Source organism: Pocillopora damicornis, chromosome 9 (assembly GCF_964200805.1).
Source record: "Pocillopora damicornis chromosome 9, jaPocDami1.2, whole genome shotgun sequence".
NCBI lineage: Eukaryota > Metazoa > Cnidaria > Anthozoa > Scleractinia > Pocilloporidae > Pocillopora > Pocillopora damicornis.
Window position 1 is genome coordinate 22,628,006 of NC_142678.1, and position 17,758 is coordinate 22,645,763.

The 17,758-nt window shown below is 36.8% G+C and overlaps 2 protein-coding genes and 1 long non-coding RNA gene across 5 annotated transcripts; 2 read left to right on the forward strand and 1 right to left on the reverse strand.

Annotated features, from left to right (window-relative positions):
- The first annotated feature begins 586 nt into the window (after positions 1 to 586).
- On the forward strand, positions 587 to 3,505 carry LOC113670186 (uncharacterized). Its single transcript, XM_027186286.2, has 3 exons — positions 587 to 720; positions 1,025 to 1,202; positions 3,042 to 3,505. Exons 2-3 carry the CDS (start codon positions 1,031 to 1,033, stop codon positions 3,326 to 3,328), a joined length of 459 nt encoding a protein of 152 aa, XP_027042087.2. The 5' UTR covers positions 587 to 720; positions 1,025 to 1,030; the 3' UTR covers positions 3,329 to 3,505.
- Positions 3,506 to 8,198: 4,693 nt separating this feature from the next.
- LOC113670184 (uncharacterized) lies at positions 8,199 to 15,462 on the forward strand. Of its 3 annotated transcripts, none has more exons than XM_027186283.2 (5): positions 8,199 to 8,366; positions 10,830 to 12,419; positions 12,764 to 12,862; positions 13,180 to 13,271; positions 13,792 to 15,462. In XM_027186283.2, exons 2-5 carry the CDS (start codon positions 10,895 to 10,897, stop codon positions 13,903 to 13,905), a joined length of 1,830 nt encoding a protein of 609 aa, XP_027042084.2. In that variant the 5' UTR covers positions 8,199 to 8,366; positions 10,830 to 10,894; the 3' UTR covers positions 13,906 to 15,462. The 3 variants fall into 3 exon arrangements, with proteins under 3 accessions (XP_027042084.2, XP_089038968.1, XP_089038967.1); XM_089182842.1 differs by lacking the exon at positions 8,199 to 8,366 and adding an exon at positions 9,847 to 9,912; XM_089182841.1 differs by lacking the exon at positions 8,199 to 8,366 and having other exon boundaries at positions 10,493 to 12,419.
- Positions 15,408 to 16,347, reverse strand: LOC149040761 (uncharacterized). The gene is made up of 2 exons (XR_016179852.1): positions 16,181 to 16,347; positions 15,408 to 16,112 (listed from the first exon to the last, which is right to left on the reverse strand). It is a non-coding gene; the product is annotated as an uncharacterized LOC149040761 (long non-coding RNA).
- Between the last annotated feature and the right edge of the window lie 1,411 nt (positions 16,348 to 17,758).

The following is a 17,758-nucleotide window of genomic DNA, read 5'->3' on the forward strand; positions in this document are numbered from 1 at the left end:
AGACAGGACTTGATGAAAACTAAGACTGGACTGAACTTTATTTCAAACAACAATCACTTCCACAACCGAGCAAGTATAAAAAAACACACATCTCCTCATTACTTCCCTCGGTTGTAGAGCGGGTGAGCTAATCAACGACAAATATGAAGAAAGCCGATTGAAAGAAACACCCACATAATGTGAAATGACTGCTCTCCTCAGAAAAAAACTGTATTTTTCTACACCTGGTAATGTCAAGGCGTGGAAAACCGTCAAAAAAAGGTCAAGATGTCTTTTATTGCCTCAGAAAGGAAGATATTCACTTGACTTGTAGGGCACAAATCGGCCGACCTTATTTAGAAAATGCAAAGAACATTGTCACCTTGAAATACTTGTGACCTGGTCGTTGCTTACCTTACGGAATAATAACTTGTGATGATATCGTAAGAAAAGTTTTTTTAAGGCCTGTCAACAAATTTTAAGAACGTGATCTTTATAGTTCCTAAATACATTTTCAGAAAGTTAAGCGATGATCACATTTGTGATTACGCGTGTTAGAAGTAAAATATTCGATCTTTCAAACCAGGATAACAATTACAATTCATAAGGACAAAACACTACCCGTGTAATAATTAATAAATTATGTAAGGCGACGGTTCATATAGTTACTCCTCGAAGCTTTCCGGAAATTTTCATTAAGCTTTGCAGGTGACGGTCAAGGAGCAACGACATATAGAAAAGGTGCAATATATTCAATCTTCTTTTGAGTCATCTGTGCAATACATTTACGGTATGGGTTTTGTGTCCCGGCGACACTTAGATCCTGTTTCATCCCTTTAGCAAATCATAACGCTCGAGCTGTGATATAGGCTATCATGTTTTTGTTTTCAAATCTTTAAACCAAGCTTGCATTTCAGTTCAAACGCGAGAAGAGAATTTAAAACTATCCTTTCAGGTCTTGCCATTTAAGTCTGAGAAAGAAAATAAGAAGCGCGGGAAGCTTTTCTTTAAAGTATTTTCCTTGGCTATTTTAATGCTTTTACAGGTTATCATGAAGGGATCGCTACTGTTAATCGCTTGCCTGTTGGCTCTGACACTGATGACTGTTGAAGGAAAATCTGTCTTGAAACAGAAAGAGGAACCAAACGACAAGGAAACAGAAACGGAAGGAGATAGCGAAGACAAGGAAGTGGAAGATTCTTCTGCGTCCGGAAGTGGATCGGGTAAATACTTAGATCAGGGGAATTTATTTCACTCCTCGTCGCATATGTGCTTGTCGATTGTATTTGCAAATATTAAACCAGCTCGTCAGCCAGCGCTGACTCAGCAGAAAGGTGGTTAAGACTCGAAACAAACGCAAAGGAAGTTAAGGCGATAATTTTTAAGGCTGACCAAGTTGTTATCCATTGCAATCAAAGTCGTTCATGTAGAACCAAACACATGCTACAAACAACTTATACGTCTGGAAGAAAATAAAAAAAATAAGAACAAAAAAATCAGCCCCAGAATGATAGCATCATCAAGAACATTTAAACGTCTTGAATTTTTTTTTAAAAAATTCGATTCCCGGCTGGATTTTTATCGAATCAGTGAACGATGAATCATTAAATGAGATCAAATCTACGTCATGCTGGTAGTGAAATCAAAGAGATTACTGGTGTGGGAATTGTTAAAAAGTTGCTTAACCCACGGGGAATACAATGTCAGCTACCAACAGCTTTTGAAAAAGTGCTATACCAACAAAAAAAAACCTCGTATAGCATTTCAACTTTTTAAATGATCGGTATGCGCGGTAGAAGATCTTCCTTGTAGACCACGTTTCAGCCATTGTTGAATAAGACCCGCTGAGTAGGTCTTTAGCATTTTTGGTTGTATGTGGCGATTGCATCGTACTTGTGTCTTTGTCTTTTGTTTTCTGCCTTCGAGTATTAATGCTAAGTGAGATATAAAACCTGTAAACCTTTTACCGATATCCTGGAAAGAAAACACGGCGCTATACTTTATGAAAATAACTTATACAAAATTTTTAGTGGATGTTATGATACATTTTGTCTGACCCACGATAAGTAAAGGAAATTGATATTGTATCAAATTAATAGTTATCACATTTAATTTCAAATAACTGAAACAGATCCTATTTGTAAATTACTTGTGATAAAGTTTATCCGCATTAGATCCCTGTTTATTTATGGAATGTTAATTGTGGAGTTTATATGAAATAATTCATATTTAATTTTTTTACCTAGCTATATGTGTGGAATACTCAAAGAAGTAAGAGCGTAAATTCACCCCAACCCCTGCCAAAAAGAAATTAAAGAGCATGTAGCCCCCCCCCCCCCCCAGCAGAAATACAGGCTATTCATCAATTAAATAGGTAGACTCAGAAGGTGAAGTGATATTTTTGCAATTGGATTAAAGTTAGAAAGTACAAAACAGATTGAGGGTTTGAAAATATTGATGCGTCGACTTGATGAAGTGTGATACTAACAACGATAACTGAGCTGTGGAACCAGATAATCTAATAATACTCTTGTGCAAAACATTGCATCGATGTTTTTTTTTTTTACCATTTTGAAAAGGAAAAACATGCTTCAGATACCAGAAAACCATACAAGTGTTATTTCGATCATTAAATTAAAAGGTGTACATACATATTTATTATTACTTTTCCCGTTTTGAAAATCCGAAGATAAACCCAACCTTTCGAAAATAGTCTTCAAATGCGCTGAAAATTCGACCTTGAGAGCCGCCATTTTGAACTCAGTAACTTGTAAAGCTTCTAAATGTTTGGACAGATAGCCAAGAGTTGGTTTAAAGTCGGAGTTGGGACAATTGCTTTATATCTAAGGCCAGGCTGTTAAGCTAGATTCAAAATGGCGGCATCCGTGCCGAATTTTTTTAGGAAATTTCAAGACAGTTTTCAAATAGTAAAGTTACCCTTTGGAGAGTACTGCGATTTTCATAAATTTGAATATACTTTTTAATGGCGGAGATACTTGAAAATTGACATAGTTTCTGGAGCATTGATCAGTCTAAATTAACTTTAATATTTATTTCAACAGGAAAAGGAAAGGACTGTTACGGCCAAGGATGTGGAGGATACCCTTACCCACAGCAGCCACAATATCCATATCCTCAGCAGCCATACCCTCAGCAGCCTTACCCCCCTCAGCAGCCCTACCCCCCTCAGCAGCCCTACCCCCCTCAGCAGCCCTACCCATACCCCGCACCATATCCATCAAGCTCACCTTGTGGAACTCCCGGATGCATGAAATTTAAGAAGGGCAAGAAAGAGAGCTCGAAAGGAAAGAAAATCAGCGACGAAAAGAAGCACAAGAAGCATCATTAACTTGGATAACAGAAATTATTCGCACATTGATAATTTTTCGAGGAAAAAACATCTTAAATTCACATGTTGAGTACCTCAGGGAGCGCTCAAATGAGGCTTTTACATGTCCCAAACATTTCTGAGTATAGATTTTCTTCGGAGCTGAAAATAAATACTTGAAATAACCTTGAAACTGTACCAGATGTGTGTGTATTCTTTATTTTGTTCGTTCGAATTGATTATTCACTAATCGTGCGCTAGATGACTTTCATAACATTCATAATATTTACCAGAATTTCAATGGCGAGCTAATGATTATGCAACCATCTGTTTTTTGATGAGTGGGAGAGAATATGTACACAGCTGGGGTATTTCTGACAGACAACATATCGGATTTTCTTAAGGCTTCTTAACTAAAGTCAACAATTATTTCGCACGTCAACGTGAGTTCATCGAGATTTTAAGCACAAAAATTTGTTAATTCATAAACAACAGCTGGAATGATAAGGCCCCTCGGCCATTTGTTGCCAAGAGCAACACAGACGCATGGCTTTGGCAACCATCTGAGTCTTTCAAACTGTTTTTTACTCTGTACCAGATGCACGAGTTAAATTCTCAAATTCAAATTCCCTTTTTCCTCCTTTTTTCAGTAGAGCAAGGGATAAATGAACCCACGTACACAGAGAAATGCTGTGTACGCGATCAAAGATACCTGACTGCTGACTCTGATATGTGTGATCACAAGAATACACAACGATAGAGTAAAACTGCGACTTACGCCCTCAAGTATTCAAATAAAACCATTCCTTGCGCTTATTTTTAGTTTTATATGCAAATTTTGTCGAATTTTAACGTTGAGAAGGCCTTCATGAGACTGACTATTGAATAATTATCTGGTAGGGAAGCTGAGAACAAATTAAAGAGTAAAATTGGACAAACACGGTGCAAATTTTGGGCGAGAAAAGTGTAAAGTAAGCCATGAAAACTCATTGCGTAATAACTCATTTCCAAGTATCCGCAAAAGTTAGGTAAGATGTCGATATTAAAGTGTAAATTGTCGATATTACGGCGTAAGTTGTCAATTTTACAGCGTATCCCGCTGTAACTGTGAATCATAAAAACAAACCTAATTTGCCTGTCAAAGGAGTTCTCCCTTTTGTATTAAAGATCAACACCAATGGTCGCTATTAAAAAGCGCCAATGCTAGTTTTGAAAAAGAGCCAATTTATCCTCAGCTACCAATGAGCTTCAGATCGAACGAGATGGATGAATGCTTTCATTAAAGTCTCAAAATTAAACCCTTATAAACAGCAGATGGTTTTTACGAAATCACTTGACGATGTAAATGCAAACCACCGCAGGGCTACAAATCATTTCATCTGGACTAAAACAGGCTTCTTCTTAACCGTCATAAACACTTTCCGGTGTTGAATCAAAGTGTCGTAGGACTATAAATAATTCTTCAGGACTTGATCAAACTCCCCATCAACCACTATAAACACACCATACTGCATACCAAACCACCGCAAGATTAGACATTAGGCTGAAGCAAGCTGCAGGCCATCGCAACTGGCACGTTGCAAGAACGAATACATTGATCGACCAGCAAGTACTTCATGTCGTAAGTCGTACATTAAGCCACGCATAGTACCAAAGTATATGAAAATTGCGCTAGAGAAGGATATACCCTTGAAAAGAACAGTTACACTATTTGAGTTACACCATTTTTAAAACAAAGATCGGTCTCAAGAGATACGTAGTGCAGGGTTTAAAATTTAGATTGTGAAAACCGACTCTCATGAAGATTATTCCCGACCTACTTCACTGCTGTGGTGTCATACGAGCCCAGCATTTAACGAAAATCTTTAGCAGTTGATGTCCTATAACACAGGGTCTAGAGAAATTTCAACTTTATAACTTTATAACTGAAATTGCAGTCGCTTTGAAGATAAATCCGATGAAAGATTTAAAAGACTTATTCTCTCTGGTGAACTCTAGGCAACTGTTGAAAGTTTCTCGCAAAATTTTCGCTCACAGGAAAGGCAGAAGACGAGAAACATTTATTTGGTATAACAAAGGTATATACCGAAGCACGATAAACGCCTATGTGTAAAAGTTAATATATCTTGGCATGAAGCGAATTACCACTTCTCACATTTCGTTGCAAGATCTTTCGAAAAGTACAAGCGAAAAAGGCGAAAAGAGCTCCTCCAATTTTTTCTATCCGAAAAAAAATTGAGTAGCAAGGAATATCAAGACCCTATTTGGAGCCTATAGCGACAAAAATCGTGATTGTTCCATAGCGATTACAGCAAAGATTCCAACATTACGAGGTGACATTTTACTAAACATTCTCATCACATTCGAGAAACAAAAAACCATTTGCTACAATAATAATCAAAAATCAGCCAATTATGACCAACTTTCGCCGACAATTTTACACGTCCGAGTCGCCCTAAAAAAACGGAATCCTAATTAGTTGCCATATTAGTCCTAGTTCCTTCTTTACTTCGCCCCCTCGAAGCAAGTGCAAACAAGATTTAGTCTAGAGAAAAAGTTTACAGAATTTATTCTACCCCAAAAACACTTAAACACCAAAAGAGGCAGAGACTTGGGGGAAATCTACACTGCGGAAAGAAAAACACCGGCTCTCTAATAATGATCTTATGCAGTTAATCTTTTTTACAGAAAGCTAGTTTGAGTATCAAACCCTAATCTGAATTTTAACAAACATATTATAAAACCGACCAATCGGGCTGAGAAGGGATGGCGCAGATGGCGAATTTGCATGCATAGTCCATATTCCCTTTCCCCCCCCTCCCCCGCCTGCGAGAATGTACAGGGTGAATGTTGACATATCATCTCGGCCACTCTTCCATTAAGTTCTCTAAACGCATTTGGAGAAGCATGCCGACCGATAATCGGAAAAACTGTCGTGCGAAACTATGGCAGAACATTCAGGTCGTGTCAAATTCTGATATGAATTCTACTTTTTTATTTCAAGCTCGGTTTTTTTGCTGCAACTGACGTGTAATATGTGATCGTTAATTCGTATAGTGTTTGCACTTTGTTAGGGTGAAAAAATGACCGCCTAGGTTATTTAAACTATTTGAGAATGAGACCAGTTCAGTGGATTTCAAGAAGGTTTTATTTGCAAGATTACTACGCAAATAGAATGGTGCTTCTAACTATGCTGTATGACAAAGCTAAGAGAAGCCAAATGAAAGAACCTGTTATTTGAAAATGGAATTTCCCCCAGTGAATGTTTGGATCCATCCGAGTTTCAGTAGTTAGATTACTTAAAAATTAACATGATAACCCCAGTATATACTTTAAAAAAAGTTACTGGCAACTAATCTTGTTTTCGCATTAGAGTGAAAAGTGCGCGCTTCGATTATTTATGCTTTTTGAAAATGGGGCCTTCTCTTAATTAGTGGACTTTGCAGAGCTTTGGGTTGTTAAGACACGAACACAAAAGATTTTGTATATACTGAGAAGATGAAAAGAGATTCGGAAAACTGGCAATTAAGTACTTAAGGACTGTCAAGTTTGACTGATTTCGATGGCTTGTTTTAGGCCGAAATTAAGTCCAACCTTTACAAACCTTTGATCGTCATAACAAGCGAGTAAACTTTTTAGTCTCAGGAAGCGCCAAACCTTGGGATGCATAAATAGAATATATAACATAAGACAGAAGGTCAATAAGGATTATAAATTTTTAGCTCTGCCGTCGATTTTTGAAGATGCTGATTATAACGTGTATCTCGGTGACACGAAGAGACATCCTACGATTATGACAAATCTGTTTGAAATAGGCCGTTGTTATTAGGTTTGGAGCGATACCAAAACTGTCCTCTGTGACTCTGTTAAAACAACTTGATTGCTCATTGAAAATCAACAAGGAAACTTCATGTGAAATAAAATATGATGTTGATTTAGGGTCGAGTAATAAGCTAGCGAAAAGACGGTGGCTACCAGTCGGAAATTAATATGTTTACACAAGTAGATGGCTTGAGAAATGTATATCGAACTTAATTAAGTTAAGCTTTACTCTCCAAAATTTTTCACTTACAAAAGTTGTTATTATTATGATTAGCAGTGCTTCGTGTAATTATTCAGGAAATGGTTGAGTCATTTAACAAGAGAGGCTTTTTCTTTCACCAAAAAGATCTCAAGCATCGAGATTGTAACTGCGCATTTGACAAAGTTTGTCCAGTTTTGGGACCAAAGTTGTCAGAGTTTGTCAAAACATTGCTTTTAGACATCTGCCTATGGATACACCTTTTACTTCATATGGTCACGGACTTTTACCGTGCATTTTGATTAAAAATGTTTGAGATTAAAATGGTGTTGGATGACGTTCTTGTCTAGACTGTGGTTGAATTTAAAAAATTTATACTCATCAAAGAGAATTTTGTTCGTTTTATGGCTTTGTGAGCAAATCTAAGCGTTTTTCAGCCACAAAAAGCATACTCAGCTCGTATTCCTGATTTCAAAAAAATTCATTGGATAATTTCCCATCTTGATAACTCGCTGTAATTGTTATTACTATGGTTACCGACTGAAAGAAACTCCAAGCAAAAGCCTAATCTTGCTTGTGAAGAGGAAAGGCTGTTTCGTATAAATCTATTAAAATCACTTACCGATTTTGCCCCAATACTATTTAACTATTGGCGACTCATCGGAAAGTCGTCTATCATCCGAAAAATATGAAATGAAATGAAAGAGAAAGAAAAGCTTTCAAAAGAAAGCTTTTATTAACATCAATTTACCTCCATAATAGATAAAAACAATACGCCAATGCATCAGCTTTTCTCGTCGGCTCTTAACAGACAGCCATTAACAAGCCATCTGCCCTCTGCGTTAACTGACCAATTAGATGAAAGAATTCAGACTATCCGATTAGACTTGATTCTCTGCTGCTTTATAACAGAGCATTAGCCCGTCAAGAATGCTATATGGGCTACAAAAAGCTGTATCCAGTTGAAAACCTGCCACCACAGAAAGCAGAAGAAATTCCAAAAACTTGGACTCTAGAGGGACTTCATCAGCGCGTTTGGTAAGTCCTGGAAACGTCTGAAAAATACTACGTGTTATTTTCTTTTCCATAAATCAATTAATATAATGTTAAAAAATTCAGAAGTGTTTTCCAATTTTCCTTTTGTGCTTTCTGTGCCAGATCTAAAGCGATCCAAATCTTCCTTTCATAAAATTGTGACACGTACTAATTTTTTCTTTTTTTTTAATTGAAAGTTGTAGATATCTCCATCAATACTCACGTTTGTTAAAGGCTCGCTCAAGTTTTCGAAAATTTTGCAGTCGTTATTCGTTTTTTATTGTGTAAAATGCTGATTTTACTGATTTACTTACATGTTATCTGCGATTAACAGCAAGCTCCGAATGTTAAAAAAGTGATTTTACCATAAATGGTTTTTTACCCGTTTCACTTAATTCTGCAAGCGTGAGAGGAAAGGAAAGGGAGCTAATCGTGCCTTTTTTTTTGTTTGTTTTCTTTTGCCAGGTTTAATTTCGTTGGGTTGGTCCTCTAACATAGCAATTGGTTAGCTTCCGCAAAAAAAAAAAAGTGAAAAAAAACCGTAATATGCAGAGTGTAAGTTTAGTACATAGAAGACTTCGTGTTCTGCTCGGCAGAATTTTGCCGTTAAAATAATGAAGGCTTGGTTGAAAATTCTGAGTATCATTTGAACTATTTTTCAACTGCTTCTAAATTCGTCAGAAATTACATGAATTATGTTCTCATCGATACATTAGTGTTAAATTTCGTGAAATGAACTCGCTGATTGCCTGATTTAGAATGAGACACCAATATATTGGGTGCTATAATTTTTTGTCTTGACAGGTTGAAAATCGGTGTATTGCATGCATTTGCATTTTGCTTCTTTCTTCCTTCGTAACTAGATATTTTATCTTATTCGGAAGGTTTGAAGTACTTAAACACCAAAACGAGAAATGAAGACAACAGCTATGCTTCAGTTCGGGTTACCACGACATAAGGAAATATTTCAAACCAGCCTTTTCACGCTTTTGTTTTGTATGTGAACGACAGATGTTTCGTATCAGGACCTTTTCAAGTTAACCTACTCTCAACTGAGTATATAAAAGCGGCTAAAAATATTGAAAAACCCAATCTTGGTATAATTAGACAGTCTATGATTATTAAAAGTAATTTCTATTTCGATTGGTCGGGAAAACTGACATGAACACGTACTTTCGTTACGATGATAGATTTTTGCTCACTCCCAACCGTCACCGAACTAGTAGGTTGAAAATGTTCAGATTAATTGTTCCCAATTTTGGGATTAGACGGATAATCCAAAAAGACTATTATTCATTTCTTTATTCAGTCCAAGATGATATTTGCGCCCTGAGCAAACTTAGCATTTCCCTTTGACCAATTGTGGTAAAAAATTAAACACTTCGCGGTTCACTGTGTAAATATATGGAGCGTAATGGATCAAGGCCGGATTATTTTCGAAAGACGCGTGTGTTTACTTAATACTCCTGAAAAAATTCGATTGACGATGAACATATCGAAAGATTGAACATGATGACGCAGTACTGATAGAACGAATTGAATTAAGAGGGTAAGTTCCTAACGAAAATATAGAGCTGCATCGGTGGGAATGGGGCTGTGTATGTTACGAGATAGGTTGGTTCTATCAATTGAGTTGATGGTGTAAATTAGCCAACGTAAAGTGATTCTAAAGGTGAAGTTTTCGAGCTGGAGTCACTAATGGTTGCTTTAAGAAATTTTCGTTCGAGAATAATATTCTTATCAATAGAAATATCAAAGAAAATTAAGATTAGCAAACATTTCTCGGCAGAAGCATCTGCTATCTTCGGATTGAGTTCAACACAAAGAACAATAGAACGATAAGAAGGATTAATCTTGATTGATAAAGGTGGAAAAAACATTGATTTACTGTCCAAAAATGACTGATTTTTAAATAAACGCAGATGCGCGCACACTGACGTCCAAGTCTCGTTTGAATACTTTTTTTTTCACGCGCCAGAATTTTTTTTTTCTGTGTAAGTTGCACTTAAGAATGCAAAAAAAAGCTCTCGGTATTCAGGATAATCATGAGTGCTTCACGTTTTCCATTCGTACTCGATTCCTAGAAGACTCCAGCCATGCTAATGACAAAGAGGGCACAAAAATATTTTAAGTCTTCAATTCGATATTAGATCTAATTTGCAATCTTTTTCTGGGAGAGAACGTTTAATTTTCACGAAAAAAACCCGCACAGAAACTGGGAACAGAGTTTTTCAAACCCACGTCTCCTCATTTGGAAACTGGCTCCCAGCTCCTCTTACCCTCAACTCTTGTCACCCCAAGCTCCCAACCCTAACTCGCTCGTCTGACGGAAAAGCTTTCAAGAAGGAGGCTATTCGTGAAAGTACCAGTAAACCTAACTTTCAAGGAAACCTTCTGAATTTTGAATAAAGTACTTTAATATTAACTTTCAGATACACCTAATTGAAGGAATTTATGTTTCCCTAGAAAAAAGATTCAATTCAAGACACCTCGGTTAAACTGAAGCTTTCTCTCGCGGATTATCAGCTGCCATGAAGAAAACGAGACAAGTAGAGCCGATCCTGGACTTGAGACTGGAAAATAAAGTATCAACACCAAAAAGTATCACTCGAACTGGAAGAAGAACACAAATGGCGACCATGGTAGTTGTGAGCTTGATAGGCATGACTGGTCTGACGGTTCTTACAATACTAGACGCTTTAAAAGCCAGTCAGGTCACTACAAAAACCAAAACATTGCAAGCTAGCATAAACCTGAGCATCGAAGTCGCGGGCCTCATTCACAGACTGCAAATTGAGCGAGGAACAAGAGTTTTACACTTCAGTTCAGATCCACAACAGGGAATATGGCCTCGGGTTTTAGAAGCTGCAGAGGAAACTGATGAGGTGGCCCAAAATCTCGCCAGGTGGCCACAAGATAATCGTGAAACGTATAATTTTAACAGCCTGGAGACATTTCTGGCGCTGGTAAATAACCATCGTAACTCTCACCCTTCCAATAACAGCACAATCAAAGAAGAAATCACGTTTTACACACAAATAATTACAAACCTGTTTGATTGGTCTTTCCGCAACGTCCAGCAAACAGACCAAGACATTCTGTCGGACTACATCGGGTACCAAATGCTCCTTATTGGCAAAGAAAGAACTGGTATTGAGCGAGCTCTTGGAGGTTCATATTTCAGTCGAGGATATTTTCGAGATACAAATGATTTACTCTGGTATGCAAAGCAGAATCAGCTGGGACAGGACAAGTTACAGACGAGCATGCAACTTGTGCCGGAGATTAAAACAATTTATAATAAATCTGTTGAAGCTTCTAACAGGACGATTTTGGTTACTGTGGAGCAAAAAAGAAAAGTTATCTTAGGCAATAAAAAGCAAAACGCGTCAGTGGAGTTGGGAGTAGAGTGGTTTGATATCATGACTGTTTACATAAATGCATTACTTAAAGTTCAAAAGGAGTTCGGGACACTGATCCTTGACAAACTTAAGGAGAATGTAAGCTCAGCAGAGAAGGACTCGATACTTAAGTATTCAGTTTTTGCCTTCGTTCTGTTGATTATGCCCTGCTTTGTGTTCATTGTTTACACGATCCAAAGATACGCGAACAAACTTCATCAAACAACGAAACAGCTGAAGGAAGAAAAACATAGAGCAGATTGTCTTCTTTACCAAATGCTGCCGTATCCTGTCGCCGAACAGCTCAAGGGTGGGCAGACTGTCAAGGCAGAGCAGTTTGAAAGCGTGACTGTCTTTTTCAGTGATATCGTGGACTTCACGCAAATCTGTGCCAGTATCTCACCCATGGAGGTGACCCACATGTTGAACCAACTTTATGGAATCTTTGACAACCACATCGACAAATACGATGTCTATAAGGTGGAGACGATCGGTGACGCCTACATGGTTGTATCAGGCCTACCAGAGAAAAATGGGCACAATCACGTCACTGAGGTGTCCCTGATGGCTCTTCATCTGGTGGAGCTCATGAAAAGTGTTCATTTTGGCTCCGATGACGGAAGAGATCTCAGTGTAAGAATAGGTATACACACGGGTGAGTTTTTGAAGTTATCTCTTGGATTTCTGGAGGTAACCCCGTAGCCGGTTTCGTTATAGTTATTATAAATGTCTGCATTCTTCGCATACAATCATTTTTTCATATTTCTTATATTTCGTAGATACTTTTAATCATCACAAACGAACAATAACTGGCAATAAAATTTGATGTATCAGATTTAAATTTTATTAGCTTTAAGTATATATTGAATGGTATACTTCCATTCGTTCTTCTATTATTTCGTGAATTTAGTTTGCGCCTCATTAAAAAGGAAGACAAAATCTTTCATTTTTTGCAATTCTATATTATTTTTGTTAACTTCTTCACTCATTTATTTCCAGGTCCTTGCGCGGCAGGAGTTGTAGGGAACAAAATGCCTCGCTATTGTTTGTTTGGGGACACTGTGAACACCGCATCCAGAATGCAGACAACTGGATTGCGTAAGTCTTGTTCCAAAATTTTTGTCAACATAAAAAATGTATAGTTACACTTATAGAGCCCCGGGTTCAATTCAGTTCAGCGCGGCCTGACTTGCATTGGTGATATGCATACATGAAAAACAAATGGAATGTATTCTTTTTTTTTTTTTCTTATCAATGTTGAGTAGGATGGTGGAGTTCGTCCTTGCTCTGAGGGATTTTCTCCAATTTGTGTTTCGTTTGTTTGTTTGTTTGTTTGCTTGTTGTTTATTTACAAATCGTTAAAAAAATTTACGAAGATCGTTGATTATTTAAAACCCAAATACTTCACATTTCAGCCCAGAAAATCCATGTGAGCAAAGATACAAAGGACATGCTGGAATTTATCGATGATTATCATCTGGAATTCAGAGGATTAGTTGACGTCAAAGTAAGACATTTTTGCCATTGTTATATAGGGTCAAGTGAGGAATAAGACCTGGGACTGAATCCTCATGTACAATCTTTGTAGTTCGCCCTGTGGAAAGGAAAAAAAAACTTAAAGAGAACAAGTAACACAACGATAGAAGACTTTTTTTGCATATTTTTCTCAAAATTACGCGTTTAAATTACTGGTGAGTCTCGACCCAGTCTTTTTGGTCAGAATATCTGACGCGCGAAACGACGAAGAGTATCACTACTCCCAACTGGCTGGGATGCTAATCCCTCGCAGCATTTCATTACCCTTCCCGGTACCAATGTATTCTCATGGGTGGAGAGAGGCACTGGATAGCAATTAATTTTTTTCTTTCAAATACATCAACACACTGACCTGGTCAGCGCTCTCACCAACATTGCTCGAATTAAACTAAAAACCTCTTTACAAAACACATATCTCACACCGTCTTGTTTTATGTACCAGACTTGTTTAGTACTGACAGTAAAATGTTTTTCTTTTATCTCCCTTTTAGGGCAAGGGTGCAATGGAAACCTACTGGCTTTTAGATAATACGGCGCCGTGTGTTTCACAAACGAATGAGAGACCAGATGAAGCAAGTAGTCATAGGTATCAAGTTAGAATCTGAGCTCGCCTTAACACCTCTCACACTAGGCTCCTCTCGGAAACACAAGTAGAAAGTGTTAGCTCTCACTCTTATGACAGATGATCAAAAGAGTAAACAAGGGGGTTACTTTCAGAAGGGGTTCATTTGGTCTTAAAGGTCTCTATTCAATTTGTTTTTACATCTCAATTTTTTTTAATAGCTTTCACCATTAAGGTGCGGGATACACAAGCGAGGCTCCAAATTATGTGTGCCGTTAAGAGAGGCACTGTGTCTTGACTAACAACACAACGCATTGACCCGGCCAGGTCTCAAACCCAGGCCTCTCGACACGGAGTCCAGTGCACTGAACATAACGACATAACGATACACAAAAGATGTAAAGAAGTTATTTACGATGATACTAATTTTTAAAAAAATCCAGAAATAGACTGTAAAAGATCGCATTTGATGGTGGTCAGTTACAAATTCTACGTCTCTTTCCTGGTTGTTCGGGGCAGAAAAAAAAATCGAATAGAAAGTATTTCATCTATCTGCATCCTCTAGTAGGTAGACAGATTAAAATTTTCTAGATCAATTATAGGGCTGGGTTGCTCAAGTTACACTTTACCTGAGCCAGGGTTTCATGTAAAATATTTCAATGAGTTTGATAGCTATACAAACAGATCAACTGTATATATTTTGTATCGCCTTTGCTTTCATATAGTAATGAAACCACACACAAAAAAAAAACTTTGGCTCATAGATACAGTTTTTTATAAAAGGTACAAAAATAATTCTTACTTTTCATATTCAGAAGTAGAACTTATCGGCTTTATAACAACCCAAACATCAAAATCAAAGCTTCTTATTAAATGTCGGTAGGTCGCGCGAAATAATTGTTTCAAAACTTTCATGACCCTAGCCAACTCTCTTAAATATCCTTCACTCCGAGATTGATCAATTGACTATTTCATCTCACAACACCAAATTACCAGACCTTGAATTATATGTCACGTGCGGCAAGTAGAAAATTGATACTGAGAAATTGGGAGTGAAAAATCTAAAATGTGAAGGTCATTCGTAACATCATGTGAAAGATTCTGCACATTGTCGCGCTTTGTGTTCAGCGGATAGCGGTTTTAGATCACGCCTCTACCGGTTTTCAACTCAAGATAAAAGAGGTTATTCATATTCAAAGAGAACAACCATCCTTGAATCAACAATTACACCATGTAAATCTAAAACTATCCTTTTAATTCTCACACTTTCATCCTTTACCTCTTTTCTTGTTGTCACTATTTATCATAATTAGCATTGTTCTACTTACTATATACTTCAACTTCCAACGCTTTGTACATTAATTAACTGAAGATGACAGAAGTTTCTGTCGAAACATGTTTTACAGACTTAAAAGTTATGTCGCTTTCTTTACATTCTACAATAAGAATACAATGCAAGCAGCTCAGTAAGTGATATTAATGATTGTAAAACCGTTCAAGCCACTTTACACACAAGTTATTACCTCTTCTACGTTTCATTAGATTTGCTGAGAATAAATAGCTTAGCTTTAATTTGTATCAATAAACATTTTATGTTATACACAATGTGGTCATTGTTCATCATAATTCTATATTACTGTTTAAAAAAAAATATGTTTCGAAAAATATCTTCTAAGTGAAGAGATTTAACCGTTTACCTAAAATTTTGGCTAAAAGTCAAGTCAGGGAAAACATTTAGAGACAATTATAGTTAAACTACTTGTCTTACATACCGGCCAGAAAAGTAGCGCTTTTTCTGGACCAATCACTAAGCGAAGTAGAGCAAAACTGATGCAATCATGGACTACTTTCGACATTACTCTGAACGTTAAAACAAATGAGCATTCAAGTTTAAGCATTCAACACTCGTCAAAAGATACAGGAGAAGTCAAGTAAATTGGGTAAGTATTAGAACTAGAGGAAAGATGATCTTGGAGTACAATTTAACAACATTTTAGTCAAATTAGCGCGTCGGTTATATCCATGGTATCATAGGGAAAGAAAAAAAAAGATTCCGACAAATCTTCCTAAAGCTCTTCGCAGTTATCGACGTCTGATTCGCCATTGTTAAATAAATTTTGCAAAACTGAAACTTTCCTCGTGTCCTGGTTCCACCTTGCAGTGGTCATTTATTTCATTTTGTGGTAAAACTTCCTTATCGCCCGCTTCTTTTCTTTTCTTTAAACGATATCGTTTGTTTTTGAACCAGTTCTAAAGACAAAAACAAACGGGGCATCAGTATCAGAAAAAGTAAACGTTGAATTTTTTTCGATAAATACCTGCAGCGCCGTCTTTTGAATACCCAAAGTCTCGGCCATCTGTGCCTGCTCAATGGACTCAAGGTATGGCGACAGATGAAACACTTGCTCCAAAATTTGTTTTTGATGAGAATTAAACCTCGATCGCGGTTTTCCACTTGGCTTAAGACTACAGCCTGGCTTGGTACCTACGACTGAATTTGAATAGAAATCAAGTCAACCAAAAATTTTTTTTTTTTAATCCATGCAGATTTTAATTCGATTCGATGCGATAATTTAATGATCATGTTAAATTATTGGACGTGTTCGATAACTCAAGAAGCAGAGAGTTTTGACTTCCGCTAAATATATAGATGTCCTCTTCTTTTTTTTTGGTAAATATCCGCTTTATGGGGACTGCTACAACACATTGTGTAAATCTATCTTTTACAATTTCATCAGCCAACATTTTTCCTTCCATTGAGACAATTTCTTCGACAAAGGATGAAGTTGACATTTTTAAACTTAACCAAACCGTCTCCCTGTGGTGATGGCTGATTCCAATTCATTTGCTTTACAGCTATGTAAAGTTATTTCATACCATATCTTAATTCCAAAAATATAAATGTAAACATTTGCTGATTCGTTGATTTTTGTTGTGAGGTCTCATATAGCTAATTAATCGCTAATTTGCAGCTAATTGTTTTTATTCGTTAGGTCAGCCACTCAACTTACCAATGACATTTTAACTGCTCGACATAACAACATACATTATTTCATATGAAGTATGTACCAATCGTATTGGATAATTTACCTGTTACATAACACTCAGCGAAGCACCAATTACCTCGAATAATAAGGAATGGGTTAATTAGACTTTAATCAGCCTTAATTACCTAATTACCTACCTCTTCGTTTTGCAAACAAAAATTAAAATATACATAACAATGATTGCAATAATATGGCCATAACAATATTAAAACGAATGTGTAAACACGATATATTTGTCTGAAATGATAGCATTGTTGGCAAAGGGATCCAGTCTGAACTAAGTCTAATTACGTTTTAAAACCACGATTTCGGAAATCTTTGGTACTTTGGGTCTCTCGAACCTGTCTGATACCAAAACATTTGGTTGGTTACCCTGTAAATTCGTTGTTTTGATCTGAATTCTTGACGTTTGTTTTTCACTTTCAAAATCCGTCTTAATTAATCAAAATTGTTATTATTAGCACCATTGAATCAGGTGTTAATTATGGATATTTCATTTAGTTTCGTTTATTACGTAAAATCACTGCACAAACTGATAAAGCTGAATAACTATGCGATATGTAAATGACCGATCATGTTGCTTGTTTTTTTGCTTACCGTCAATGCTGCGATAACCAATTTTTATCCAAGAAGAAACTGATTCATCTCACAAGTTAGAAAGCTTTTAGCGTTCATTTCGTCAACATATTTCCGAAAAAGATGTGCTGAGATCAGATTGTAATATCCGTGGCTGAGAAACCAACTGTTTTTTAATAATAATTCGCTTATTGACTTCAAAATTGATTAAATGACGTATTGCTGTTTTAATGATGTCATTATGCATGCAGAACAGATATTCACTCGGTTTCA

What these genes read in the sequence shown, in the direction of transcription:
- LOC113670184 (XM_027186283.2), top strand. Translation starts at nt 10,895, where the DNA reads ATGAAGAAAACGAGACAAGTAGAGCCGATCCTGGACTTGAGACTGGAA. An exon ending in AAGAATAGGTATACACACGG is followed by an intron (nt 12,420 to 12,763) that starts GTGAGTTTTTGA and finishes ATTTATTTCCAG; the next exon opens with GTCCTTGCGCGGCAGGAGTT. An exon ending in GAGGATTAGTTGACGTCAAA is followed by an intron (nt 13,272 to 13,791) that starts GTAAGACATTTT and finishes TCTCCCTTTTAG; the next exon opens with GGCAAGGGTGCAATGGAAAC.
- LOC113670186 (XM_027186286.2), top strand. Translation starts at nt 1,031, where the DNA reads ATGAAGGGATCGCTACTGTTAATCGCTTGCCTGTTGGCTCTGACACTG. An exon ending in TGCGTCCGGAAGTGGATCGG is followed by an intron (nt 1,203 to 3,041) that starts GTAAATACTTAG and finishes TTATTTCAACAG; the next exon opens with GAAAAGGAAAGGACTGTTAC.